Raw genomic sequence first — 14,266 nt, 5'->3', positions numbered from 1 at the left:
CTGGCTTTGAGTGACACAATGATGATACAAAAATACAGGAGTGTGGATTCAACACTAACATTATCCACCTCAAAGTAAGTTTATTGTTGTCATTATGACATGTTGATTTGTAGCTGAGTTTTACCCTTTAGGGAGAAATTGTTATAAGTGGGCTGGGTTTAGATCTCCCTAGTTTTGCACATGTGAATGTTCTGAAGAAATCTTTTTGGATTTTTAAACTTGGCAGATCTCTGACTGAATACTTGCCATATTTAACTGTTCATTGCTACAAATAAAGTCTATTAAATTAAAAGTTTGCCTTACAGCCATGCTTTCAGTATTGCCAAGACTATATTTATCTAACTGGAATGGGATTGTAATAGTAGAAATTAGTTGTTGTGGGTGCTGCCAGGCAATCTGCACCTTTCTGGTTTTCAGCTTAGTTTGATCTGATTGCTGTTTCAGGATAGGATCAAATGTCACTTAATTCATATGTTTTTGACTATAAAAACTTTATATAAAACTTGCATGAATTCTTACACTAAAAGTATGTGTTTTTTATACTGCTATTGTAAATTTCATAGGCTGACATATACCACAGCTTACAAAAAACATCTATGTAATCGTATATTACCCATATATGTTTTAGGTAATTTTAATCACATGACATATAATTAACTTATATGACGCATATAAAGAAAACATAATCTCCCTACAAATTATATACAATTTACATACAGAAAACCTGTATATAATGGTATGTATTCATATATGAAAAGAATATGTCTTTAAAACAGAAATATAGTTAAAAACTACAAAGCTTATATGAAACGTATGGAAAATATAATTTGTCATGTTTTCCTTACATACTACATACATATATTTTACTTGTTTCATACTTAATTTTTCTAATTTCGCATTCTTTTGTTGTATGAAAAGAATGTGAAAGCGGTCACTTCCAAGAGTAAATCATAGTATGAGACTTATATGCACAACACATATCAAACATAAAAATTTATTACTGGAATTGATGTAACTTCTTTTTTTTTTAAATATATTTTTTGGGCTTTTGCCTTTATTTAGAGCAGGAGAGAGAGACAGGAAAGGGGGGAGAGACCTGCAGCAAAGGGTCACGAGCAGGATTCGAACTCACAACCGCTGCGTTGGGGACTGTAGCCCCTGTTCATGGGTCACCCGCTCAACCAGGTGAGCTATAGGGGCGCCCCAAGAATTTATGTAACTTCTTATAAGTTTTACAAGTTTTCCCCAGCAGTCAAGAAGTCACAGACCACCTCCTGCACTCCACGTCATGGAGCGACCGATGTAGTTCATGATGAGTCTTTTTTTTGTTTCATGTAAATCATAAAAATATCATATATGTAGATAGTTTGTTATAACATCTATCAACAACAAATATTAACTACAAATTATCCTTCAAGCATCAAGCCCTTGTTTAATCGCAACCTCCATCTTGACAATCCGACAGCCTTGCTATCCGACATAAAAGAAGGTGTTACATTTAGTGTGGGATTATTACTATCAAGTCAATATATACAGTCGTGACTTGATAATATAGATAGATAGATAGATAGATAGATAGAGAGAGAGAGAGAGAGAGAGAGAGAGAGAGTGAGAGAGAGAGAGTAAAATGTGGTATGATGAATGAAGTTTACTGATGTGTTTTTTTGGGGGTTTTTTTTGACTCATTTGTCAGTGAGGAGATCTTGAGATACATTGTTTTTTGTACAACTACTTTTTCCATGATCAAGTATTAATTGCGATGCTCCACTGTGCTAAAATGTAACAAAGGGTAAACCTAATGTATCTAATTTAAAGTCATTTTCCATAGTTGCATGGGTAGGAAATTTAATGCATTTTACTTCACAGTAGTCTGCAGATATAGTAATGTGTGTCAGTAGTAATATTTTATGCAAACAAAACATTTAAGAACGCTTTTTTTCACTTTACCTAACAGACTTAGCCACAGGGTTCTCATCCCAGGTGTGCCCTACAGTATCCATATTCGTATATTATTTGAAAATAGCAATGTCCTTTTTTACATTGAAATACATTAAATCAATTTTCAGAGGTTTTATTTTGAATGTGACCGGAAGTAGTATATCATAGTGCTTGTACCTTGACGATAAAACAGTTCCCTGCCTTTTACGGAAAACACCCAGGACCAAAACCACAGAAGCAGTGGTTTGTGCACCCGTTGGGAAGTCCTTCCTTTTGTTATTTTTCTTCCATTGTGAGGCTGAATATATATGCGCTGTGTTTCAGGAGGGTTGTTGACGGACACATCTGTCTACGAGGAGTAACATTAGCAGCCAAAGGAAACGAAACCTGGCATCACACACGGTAAGCGGATGTCACAGTACAGATTGTACACATGGTTTTCACACCATCTGGCTGAATTATGAGACAATATCAGCTTCCAGCGTAGCAAGTAAATGGAAATTAGACACCAGAGACTTTGATTTGGCAAAAAATGGCCAATGTGGAGATCGGATTCAGATAAGTGTCCCTCAAATATGTACATAGTTAAGCTTTGAGATGCTAAAGCAGCCATTTAAAGGTTTGTTGAATGACTAAGTAGCGGACATTGGTCCTCTGTATCACTTAAAAGCCCGCAGATCATTTACGATTATGTCACTGTGGTTATTTTGAACGTGTGAAAGTCTTGGGTCTTGAATGAGTTTTCACAATGTGTGTATTTGCCAGAGCGCAACATGTAGCTAGGTAGGCCCGCAGCGGAGAGCCTGGCCCTTGTGTAGTAAGATCCTTACGGTAAAGTCTGGCTCTAAAGTCGTGTTTTTTATGGTCTTAAGTACGAACCCTGTAAAATGTTACTTAGGCATTTTTTAAAAGAACAGGAGTCATGATTCAATTCAGCTTACACATAACAATCATCAAACATTCAGCTTCAATTCATTTCATCTAGTCACCTCTAATTAGAAATGTTTTGATGAGGAGGTGAAAAAAAGGGTAGGTTGAATATAGGTTGAAGTTGAACGTGTCTAAATATTTGCGCTGTCTACAATCTCTCAGGAATACAAATTCCTTAATAAAGAACTTGATTTTACACAATATTTTCTCCAAAGTGAAGAAAGTGGCCAAAAGCAGCCATGTACAAGAACTAGATTTTAGTGACTGTAAAGCAGATGCCTTCATGTGTAAAGAGACTAAACCATGGTAAATTTCTTTCTTGTGTCCCTTTTTATTCAGGCCATGTGAGGTGGAGCAATGGAAGATGAAAATACGAAACTTTGTCTGACTCAGAGGAATAATGGAGACCGAAGAAGTACTACAAACATAAACTTAGCTGATCAAATGCTAATGAAGTCAAGAACTCATCACATGGTACAAATCTGTTAAGGACAACAGTAGAGGTAAAACACATTTGTATAGCTGAATGTGGAAACAAGACGTGGACATTCTTTGGATCATGTTGGTGAAGAGTAGGCGTGCTCAATCTGTGTCTATGATACAGGACTAACTAAGTCAAATGACTGTATTGGATCGGATGACCATGGATGCAGTTATGTAAGAAGATATCTCTCCAGTGCACAGGTCCTGACAATCAACACACTGCTGTGATTTCTGCCACATATGTGGGCTCTTAGGGGGGAAAAGTTTGTTACTCAGCACAGAGAAATCTATAGATATTCCCTGAGAGGTATCCCAGCATTTGGTCTTCTCCTGCAGGACAAAAAATTACTTTCCAATTTTTGATTAAAAAGCAGAAGTCTGAAGCTGTTGAGTCTTCACCATGCCTCGGAACCGAGCGTTTTCCGAGCCAGAGTACTCTGCAGAGTATTCAGCAGACTGCTCTGTGACATTGCCCTCTGACCCTGGGCAGGCAGTGGGGCGAACACATGAGGTCACGGTGCGGAGTTCAGGATGCTGCCTTTGCCTGCCTCGATTCATGCGTCTCACCTTTGCACCTGAGTCTCTGGAGAACCTCTACCAGACCTATTTTAGGCGGCAAAGACATGAAACCCTGCTCGTGCTTGTTGTGTTTGCTGCACTGTTTGACAGCTACATCATCGTCATGTGTGCGGTGGTCTACACTACTGACAAGCTGGCTTCTGTTTTAGTGGCATCAGTGGGGCTGGCAGCGGATATTATTCTCTACCTGCTCTGCCGCTATGGGCTGCTGCCAGACAGGATCTCACGGCGGGTGGTGCCCTACGCCTTGTGGGTGCTCATAGCAGCTCAGATATTCTGCTACCTGGGTCTGAACTATGCTCGTTTCCACCAGGCGAGTGACACAGTGGGCTGGCAAGCTTTCTTCAGCTTCTCCTTTTTCCTAACTCTGCCTTTGAGATTGACACCTATTGTGCTCATCACTACTGTGTCCTGTGGGGTCCACACCCTGGTTCTGGGCGTCACTATTGCTCAGCAGCAACAGGAGGACATTCAGGGTGCAGCACTTGGCCGACAGGTAAGATTGTGGAAAGAGAGGAAAAAGAGTGTGTGGAGGGATATGAAAATAGTTGTACTTGAAAGAATATACTTTCCTGGGTGTAATCTCATGTAGCCAGAGCCAGATCTTTAACTTGTTGAGTTTACAGAAACCCTTTACTTCACAGATGCAGCAGGCCAAAACTAAACACAGCTGCTGTGTCAGAGACTGTGGCATAATCTAGAGACTATTCATTGTTCTTGTATTACAGTACAGTTTTGGTATTGACACTAAAATAACACTGTTGACAAAGTGACCTAAACTGATGGCCTCTTGCTTGCCTGTTCTGCAGCTAGATGTTTTATTTTTCCTGAACGTAAGTAGCAGTGTGAAACTTAATAAATTATAGTGTAAAATCGGCCCCATAATGACATAAACTCCAGACTATTGTTTGGCATCTAGTAGATATTTTCCCAGTACAGACAGACATCAGATTTGGTGAAAAAACAAGGAAAGGTCTACAGTTTACGATTTTCAGTAATTTGCAAATTTTTCTGGCAATAATAGTAATGTGAGAATGCTACTGTGTAGTCTATAAATCTACAAAACCTATGTCCAATCAGAATTTTTTGTGAGCACCCTTTTCCTTTAGAACAGAATCTCTAATCCGTAGACTTGCAAACATTTTTTCAACATACTTGGTAGGTAAGGTTTTTCAGACATCTTGGAGAACTTTCTACAGTTTTTTTGGTGGATTTACCCTGTCTCAGTGTCTTCTTTCTGTGATGAAGTTATTGCAAAACTGTAGAAACTCTACATTCACTCACTGATTCATATACAATCGTTGGCTGAGTACAGACCACAGTGTTAAGTAAAAGCCTACCACCAGCTCTGTGCTGCTGCAATCACAGTTCATGATATTCACTTTTTTTTTTTTTTTTTACTTGCATCACCATGGCAATTATAGAAACTACAGAAAGGGAGACAACATATAACTTGATTTCAGAGGTACAGATTTTTGTAAATGACTTGCGTCGAAGGGGAAAACTTGTAGTTTGTATTTTGGATTTGAAATATATCTTTTGTTACACCAGTCCTGAAACTTTCCGGACATACCTCGTATGTGAGCCATACAGTTATACTGTGCAACATATTTTTTCATTTCCATCATCACACACACTGGGGTTTATTTTGATTCACTTCCATACACACACTTTTCTGCTGCCCTAAATACTCAATAGAGCATGGTGGATTAATCCACTGCTGAAAGTAGGCCCCAGCAAAAGCACTATTTCACCCTGTTTGCATTTCCAGGCTACTAAGGTGTGGTGTTTCACTGCTAAAGGTAATGTGGGGTTTTGGAAGTGGTATACACTAAATGCAGAAATATGCAATACAACACAATATTTGATTTAAAAAAAAGATTGTTTTTATTCAAACCCACAGAGTAAACTATATAATGTTGTAATACTGAATAATGTTGAGTAAAAGACTGAACTTGTCTCTGTTCCGAGATGGACTAATCCTAGTGCATCTCAAAACGATTATAACATTGTGAGAAAGTTTAATATTTTCCACCAGTTTAAGTAAGTGAAATATTTTACGTCTTTTTTTTTCTTTTTTCTTTTTTGATGATTAACACTTAGTTCATGAAAATCAGAACGCCAGGGTCTCAGATTATTAGAATATTACATTTCAAGTTTAAGTAACTTACCATGTGGACACTATATATATTGTGTATCTCTTTGCCGAGTTCAGTACACGCAAACACAATCATGGGGAAGACTGCTGACTTGAAAGTTGTTCAGAAGATGATCATGGACACCTCCATAAGGAGCCACAGAAGGTTATTGCTGAATCTCTGGCTGTTGGCAGAGTTCTGTATTGAATGAAGCATATGAATGTTAAGTTGACTGGACGGGAAACTGTGGTAGGAAAATGTGCACAAGAGACAGGGATGACTGCCGCCTTGAGAGATTTGTCAAATAAAGTAGATCAAGAACTTGGGAGGACTTCACAAGGAGTGGACTGAGGCTGGTGTCAGTGCATCAGGAGAACAAGAATGGCACTGTCGCTAAGTAGTCCAAAGATTTAGATGAAAGTGAATTTCAGAAATGAAGGTCCTAGAGTCTGGAGGAAGAGTAGAGAGACACAGAATCTGAGGTGTTTGAAGTACGGCCTGACCGATATGGATTTTTTGAGGCCGATGCCAATTCTGATATTTGGCAAAACAAAAATTCTGATAACCGATTAATCAGACGATTAATTAAAAAAATATGTAATGACTGAATTAGCTTCTTTTTTGGTCCCTTAATGCTTACAACAACAAAGATATGAATTAAAGGCAGAACATTTTACTGTTTTACAATATTTTGTCCTTTCGTGTTTGTTTAACTTTACAACGGAGAGGAATTTTCAAGTACAAAACGTGCAACAAAGCATTAAACATAATATGCATCAGTAAAAAAAAAAAAAGTTTTCTGAACAAAGATGTCTGTAATGTGGGGTATTTTATTTTAAATTTGCACTGTGCATTTTTCTTTCTGTGGAGCATGCATGAATATAGCTACCAGTTGTACTGATGAATTTATCTTTAGGTTTAGGCCATAGGTGTATGCTGTATACAAGCAACATAATGAGTTAAGTTATTGGCAGCCCTCTGATGCCCTTTAACGTTAAATCACATTTTCTCTATTCCATTATTTCCTTCGCCATTAAGTCATGACTCATATGAACCAAAATAAAAACCAGACGCCTTTCTCAGGTGTCATCTTTGACAGAATTGCATTTTAAATATATAATGGTCACAAATAGTCCAACACTAATGTTACTCTATAACGACACAGTGAGTTGCTGTTACAGCCTGTGTCACCTTATAGTATTTTCTGACAAAGTAAAACTAAGAGTGACATCTATCTACCTATCTACCCTCTGCCTTCACATCGCTCCTCCTTAATGCGCCTCAACACGCAGCTGACGGATGAATGATCGTTCTGTACTCTCAAAGACTGTGCTGTCTTTGAAGTTGATGAGAATAATTGAATAGAAATGTAAGTTAAATAAGTTGGTTAAAAAGTTGGATAAAAAGTTGTTTTCTGTAGTTCTCTGAAAAACCATCAGAGTGAGTGCTCTATGTGCTGTTTTGGTTTCAGAATTTGCGGCAGAGTGACTGATCTTACTGCTATATGGTCATAGGCGATCTCAATTCTTTGTCATCTCCATGAGCCAAGTTTGACTTGTTTACAACAAGCAGTAGCAAAAACTGAGCTTTTCGTGGTGTTGCTGAAGTGTTTTTGACATGCTTTTGCCTTGGAGAATATTTGTCTTTTTACAAAATCAAATTGTACGAAGTTAATGTACGAAAGCGACTGTGACGCTTAACAGCATTTACCGTTTTATGAGAAATTAAGAATATATCGGTGATTAATCGGCAAAACTCCGGCCAATGATGATTATTTTGAAAAGGGCTATAATCAGCCGATTTAATCGGCCAGCCACTAAATCCATCGGGCCCTAGTTTGAAGTCTAGTGCAACGTTTCTACAGTTTGTGATGATTTGGGGTGTCATGTCATTTGCTGGCATTGGTCCACTTTGTTTTATCAAGTCCAAAGCCAACGCAATCATCAACCAAAAGATTTTAGAACATTTCCTCCTTTTTCAGCAGGACTTTGCACCTGCCCACAGAGCCAAAAATGAGTACCAAATGATTTGCAGAATATTATTGGCCAGTCAACTCACCTGACCTGAACCCTGTAGAATCCCACATGTAGTGTCAACAGGAAGATGAGAAATACTTTGGCCAAAAATACAGACTAGGTAAAGGCTGCTGTCCAAGTATGGAAGCAAATCAGGCGCATCCAATTTTGAATTTTAGAAGCTGTTTAATTTCTAACTTTGACTTTTGTTGCCATCGAAATTGTGTATGTGAATTATTTTGTCTGAATTTAGCCCACATAAATTTCAATAAGTCAAAATTCAGGTGTAAAAATTCGAAGCCATGAAAATTCGGCGGTGCTCAAATTCGACAGGTCAAATTCGACAGGTTCAAAATTCGCTGTTAAAAATTCACTTTTCACATCCGGGGACTTAGACATAAACAATCGATTCTGGCCGAAGTCGATCCAAGCCAGTCAAATTCCGCTCCTCTGGTCATGTGACGTGCACGGTTGAATGCAGAGGACGACGGTCATTAGCCGTGGTGGCAACCAGCGGTAACGGCGGCGCTTCGGTGAGTATGCTAACCCTTTATTTGCCTTCTGTGTCATTTGTTTTTTGAGAGTCAGTAACCGGTAATGCAGGACACGTTTCTTATTGGATAATATCCCTGAGGAGCTTTTAATGATTTGCACTGGTTACAGTTTAGCTAGCATGGCTAAAGTTGTGCCAGCTTTAAATGAAGGTTTATTCTACTGAGTACAGAGGCAATAAATGTGAGTTTATGTTAAGGTCCGACTGACAAAAAACAGTAAGAACGTCACACTGACAGCACGTTCAGCAGCTGGGTACCTGAGTAACAATTTTACAACCACACAAATGGATATGTAGGGGATGTGTGATGGATGGGCCAGAAAATGCAGTTAAGACATAGTGTACAGAACCTGGGAACCTAGCAAACGAAACTTGGCTATGCAACACTTTGTTTCTTATTTGTGTTTTCTGCTCTGGTTAATGTTTTGGTTTGTTTCATTGCAAATTAATCTTGTTATTGAAAGGTTTTTAACTATGTAGTCAAAGTCACTACAACGGTGGGTGAACAGCTTCAAATGAACTGCCCTAGAGGGCTCTGGTCACAGCTGACCATTCAAGATTCAAGGCTTTTATTTATCACACACAATTTTGCACAGTATAACGCACAGTGAAATTTATTATGCACCTGTTCCACCAAAGCAATAATAATAAGAAGAAGAAAGAATAAAACACGCAAGAAATAGATAAATAAATAGATTGAAATGAGCAAAATAAATAAATCAAAGTGTCAATTATTTCCACACCATGTTATAAAAGGAGTTATTGTGCAATGATGGTGATAAATGCAACTCATTTTACACTGTTGCCTGTTTATTATGTGTACCTTCCTAAAATCTGTTTCAACAGAAGCGTCTAATGACACAGTCCAGTCTTTCAGGCAAGTCAGTAGTAGTTTGCATGATAGAACTTTTTTTTTCTCTCTGCTCTAGGAAGTATTGCTAAATCATCTGTTTGGAAGTTTAGAAAACTTTGTTCTCGTTTGGAGCATATTATGGGACGCATGCCTCTGGATCTGGACTTCTTATTGTTCACCTGCACTCAAGAACTTGTGTTTTTAAATGCTTTATCCAGACAAGTTTGTGTGTGTGTGTGTGTTTATATATGTGTGTGTGTGTATGTATGTGACCAATCTGCACAAAATCAGTCGCATTGTGCCTCGGGCTATATCCGAGATACAGCCTGAATTACGTTAACACATGATAAAATGTTGATTTTGAGTTTTTTGCTTAGATCGATTGATTTAGTTGTTTTCTAAATGTCGGTAACATATATTATTATAGACCATAGTAATGGAGCGTTCCATATCGCTGTCAAGTACCGTTAGCGTGCATGAGCAGTAACACCAGAAAGAAGCTGCAGAAATCACATGTGCGCAGGCGCCACGAACAATGTGTCATTGCCAGCCAATCCTGTCCCATGATTTGCGTCATGTGGTAGCAACATGCTGCTTTTGTTCACGCATAGTAGCCCATTGTGTCTAGGTGCAGTGCGACTGTTTTCGTGCAGATGATCACATGTATATATACACACACAAAGCTGAGATTGGCTGTTTTGTAACATTGCAAAGCACTTTTATCCATTCACCAATGAGAAAATAAAATCAGTAGAGTCCAGTTCATTTGAACTCCTGCTTTAAATGCATACACTGATCAACAGAAAATTTTTAATTTCAGATACATTAAATGTATGCCAGAAACACAAATACTTAAACCAGATAGCTAGTCAGGTGAGTTGGTAGAACAGGTAAGGAAGAGATTCCAACAGTGCACTTGATTGTTTTTTTTCAGTCAAGTTTAACTAACTATATACCTACATATAACAAATCTTGTCTGGCAAGTTCAAGTACAGCCCAGGATGTCACTCTCACACAAGACCAAATCCTGTGGTGGCAAGTGAAAATACAGGCCAGGATGTCACTCTTAAAAGATGTGTAGTCCTTGTAATGTCCTGGGAGGTCTGACAGCAGGTGGGGGCTGTGGGGTATTGGCCCTTCACTACCTCTGTGGAGAGAATTCTTGGTAGAATCTCCCATCGAGTTCAGGATTTGACTCAGTTCAGGTCAGTTCAGATGGTGCTGCTGTGGAGTGGATTAAAATCCATCCATCCATTATCTATACACTGCTTAATCCTCACTAGGGTTGCGGGGGGGGCTGGAGCCTAACCCAGCCGACTTAGGGCGAAGGCGTGGATTAAAATGGATTGAGTAAATGGCTACAGCAAAGCAAAAACAAACAAAATCCCACTTTGCTAATCATCCAAATAAATAACGAACTCCAGCACTTACAGTTTACACTAAATAAAAGATTAGTTTAACCCTTGAGACAAGTTGTTTATAGGACAGCTAAGTCACTTTCACAGTATAACAAACACCCAAACAATATTAGCATGTGCATTCTGTAAACCTACCGTTAGCAATGAACCCCCGAAGATAGCCTAACATGCGGCGTTTGGTGTCACCTGAACAATCATCCTTCTCACATGGCCATATAATGTGCTGAAGAAGTACCTGTATTGAAAAACTAAGCACAAGAAAAGCCTATATTATTTTTCCCACTTCTATATTGCATATCAGTTTTGCAGTCTTATTTATTTTCTTTGATTAAACATCACGAGTGGTAGTTTTGGAAAACCTGATGATTCTGGTTGATGTGACATTATGTAGAAGACAGAAATAATAGGAACTAGAAAAGCCCTCTGAGAGCGCAGACCTCTGCCATGCAGGTCATTTCCATCATATTGTGATTTCCAGCCAATGTTAAACTCCAGCATTCATTTTGTGTACACTATTAGATTCGTGGATAATCAAACATACCTTTAGGATTTGAATTAACATTGACATGATTAATAACAAGCTGACGGAGTGAACATTTTGGCAGGAGACATGTTGAGTCATTGTTGATATCACAATGTGGTTCTGAACTTATCTGTCAGTACCTCCGCTCAGCCCACTCCTGTAATGCTGCCTGGCTGCAGCTTCCTCCTGCTCTACTGAGAAGACAGCAGTGAGGACTGAGGATTGAATGGAGTCAGAGCTCCATCTAGTGGACAAACGGCGTAACGACCGCATTCTGCGCGACAGTGACAGAACAGCATTTACTGTTTTATGAGAAAATAACCGGACGGTAAGAAGGAGCATTATCAAAACGTAATCACCTGTTCATTTAATGAAAATTTCATGAAAATCTGTACTTAATTTTTTGAGGTATCTTGCAAACGACAAACAAACAGATAAACGCCAGCTGAAACATAACCTCCTTGATGGAGGTAGAAATATTGAAAACGGACAATAATAGATGCTGACCATGTAAAACCATATAATGATAATAATGCATTTTCTGGCCCATCCATCACACATCCCCTACATATCCATTTGTGTGGTTGTAAAATTGTTACTCAGGTACCCAGCTGCTGAACGTGCTGTCAGTGTGACGTTCTTACTGTTTTTTGTCAGTCGGACCTTGACATAAACTCACATTTATTGCCTCTGTACTCAGTAGAATAAACCTTCATTTAAAGCTGGCACAACTTTAGCCATGCTAGCTAAACTGTAACCAGTGCAAATCATTAAAAGCTCCTCAGGGATATTATCCAATAAGAAACGTGTCCTGCATTACCGGTTACTGACTCTCAAAAAACAAATGACACAGAAGGCAAATAAAGGGTTAGCATACTCATCGAAGCGCCGCCGTTACCGCTGGTTGCCACCGTGGCTGATGACCAGAGGAGCGGAATTTGACTGGCTGGGCGTTGGATCGACTTCGGCCAGAATCGATTGTTTATGTCTAACTCCCCGGATGTGAAAAGTGAATTTTTAACAGCGAATTTTGAACCTGTCGAATTTGAGCACTGTTGAATTTTCATGGCTTCGAATTTGAATTTTGACTTTTTGTAATTTACGTGGGCTAAATTCAGACAAAATAATTCACATGCACAATTTCGATGACAACAAAATTCAAAGTTAGAAATTCAACAGCTTCTAAAATTCAAAATTGGATGAGCCTGATTTGCTTCCATATCAAAGTAACCTTAGATAAAACCTCAGCAGAGTATATTCAGTTCACTCACTTTTTTTAAATAACTGATGGAAAATATTAAACTTTTTCAGGATGTTCTAATTTCAAGATTATGAGACTAATACATTGTCATTTTTTTGTCTTTTAAACAGATTTGTTGAAAATAGCCAAAATGTTAAGCCTAAATTAAAAGACGATTTTGGTGAAAACAAGGAGGTAGAGATGGCAACCGTTCAGCATGTAAAAATGCCATAATGAGTTTAAGCATGATCGATGAACATCTAAATGTAAATATACATCATTGACTGCAGAAGGACCTTTATCAGGTAGTTATACTGAGCAGAAAAAGAAAGAGTTACTGTAGAAAAATCAAAGTACAATATTTTTTAAGCTGAAAACACATGAGCCATTGCTCAGAGAGCTCCATTATATAACCACTGGCCACTGTGGTCTAGGCCATATACTCATTTGACATTGACATTTCAGGTTGGTTTACAGCTGTTATTTTGCAATGCTTTATTGTCAGTATACTTCTGCCTCACTGCACATAATTTGTTCTTGAGAGCCTCTTCAGTAAATGTTTAGGCACCCCATTAACTGTCTACAATCAAAACTACCAATCATCAGTATGCCGTCATGCTCAAGACGCCAGATTACTGTTAGAAATCTGGTTATGGTGTTTAATAATCTCAGTTTTTGTCATTACGCCTCAATTCACTGAATGCCCCATGCCTGACTGTCTTCAATTCTAATGATTTTTTTAAAAGCGTTGAAAATTGATTGAGTTGACTGTGTGTAAAATCTGGGTCGGAGGTAACATTAGTTTTGACTTAAACATTCTGAAAGTGGGGTCCGGTCATGTCGATTTTTGAGTTGTTTTCTTTGCGTCAATATGTGGAACAATGTTTGAAGAGGCATAACTTGAGAAACAATGTAGCTCAAGACCTTAAATTTTGGGGGCTCATTGATATTTACATATGGTCTTCAATACTACAACCCTACTTTGATAGAATATTGCAAACTAGTTATATCCATCCATTATCAGGACACCGCTTAATCCTAAGGATTGCGGGGGGACCGGAGCCTATCCCAGCTGACTCAGTACGAAGGTCAGGGGACACCCTGGACAGGTCGCCAGTCTATCGCAGGGCTACACTTAGAGACAGACAACCAAGCACACTCACATTTGCACCTACGGACAATTTAGAATCACCAATTAACCTCACCATGTTTTTGGACTGTGTAAGAGGAAGCCGGAGAACCCTTGCTGCACAGGGAGAACATGCAAACTCCACAGAAAGATCCCAGATGTCCTCACGGGATGCGAACCAGCGACCTACTTGCTGTGGGGCAATGATGCTAACCACCAATCCACCTTGCAGCCCCAAACCAGTAACATTACAGTGTAAATTTGGTAGAAACTACTACTACGCCAATATTCCAGAAACCATAAAACCTTTAGTTTTCATTGTAAGAGGAGTTGTTTTCCTGTGATTTGTACCAATAGGAGCTATAAATAACATTGACAAAGTGTTCATTAATTAAAGAAATGTCAGTCAGTTACCATGATCAGTGATCATATATGGACAACACTGCATGGTCACAGTTTGGCCAATT

General features: G+C 38.7%; 1 protein-coding gene across 1 annotated transcript in view; it reads left to right on the top strand.

Moving 5' to 3' along the window:
• The first annotated feature begins 2,138 nt into the window (after positions 1–2,138).
• adcy3a (adenylate cyclase 3a) overlaps positions 2,139–14,266 on the top strand; it is a 111,832-nt gene continuing 99,704 nt past the window's right edge. Inside the window, exons 1-2 of the mRNA XM_008296717.1 lie at positions 2,139–2,340; positions 3,208–4,426. Coding sequence (XP_008294939.1) covers positions 3,752–4,426 — 675 coding nt within the window. The 5' untranslated portion in view covers positions 2,139–2,340; positions 3,208–3,751. The remainder of the gene's footprint in view (positions 2,341–3,207; positions 4,427–14,266) is intronic.

The sequence above is a fragment of the Stegastes partitus genome, unplaced genomic scaffold (genome assembly GCF_000690725.1).
Source record: "Stegastes partitus isolate 25-593 unplaced genomic scaffold, Stegastes_partitus-1.0.2 Scaffold1148, whole genome shotgun sequence".
Classification (NCBI taxonomy): Eukaryota; Metazoa; Chordata; class Actinopteri; family Pomacentridae; genus Stegastes; species Stegastes partitus.
This window is presented reverse-complemented; position numbering and strand designations above follow the sequence as displayed.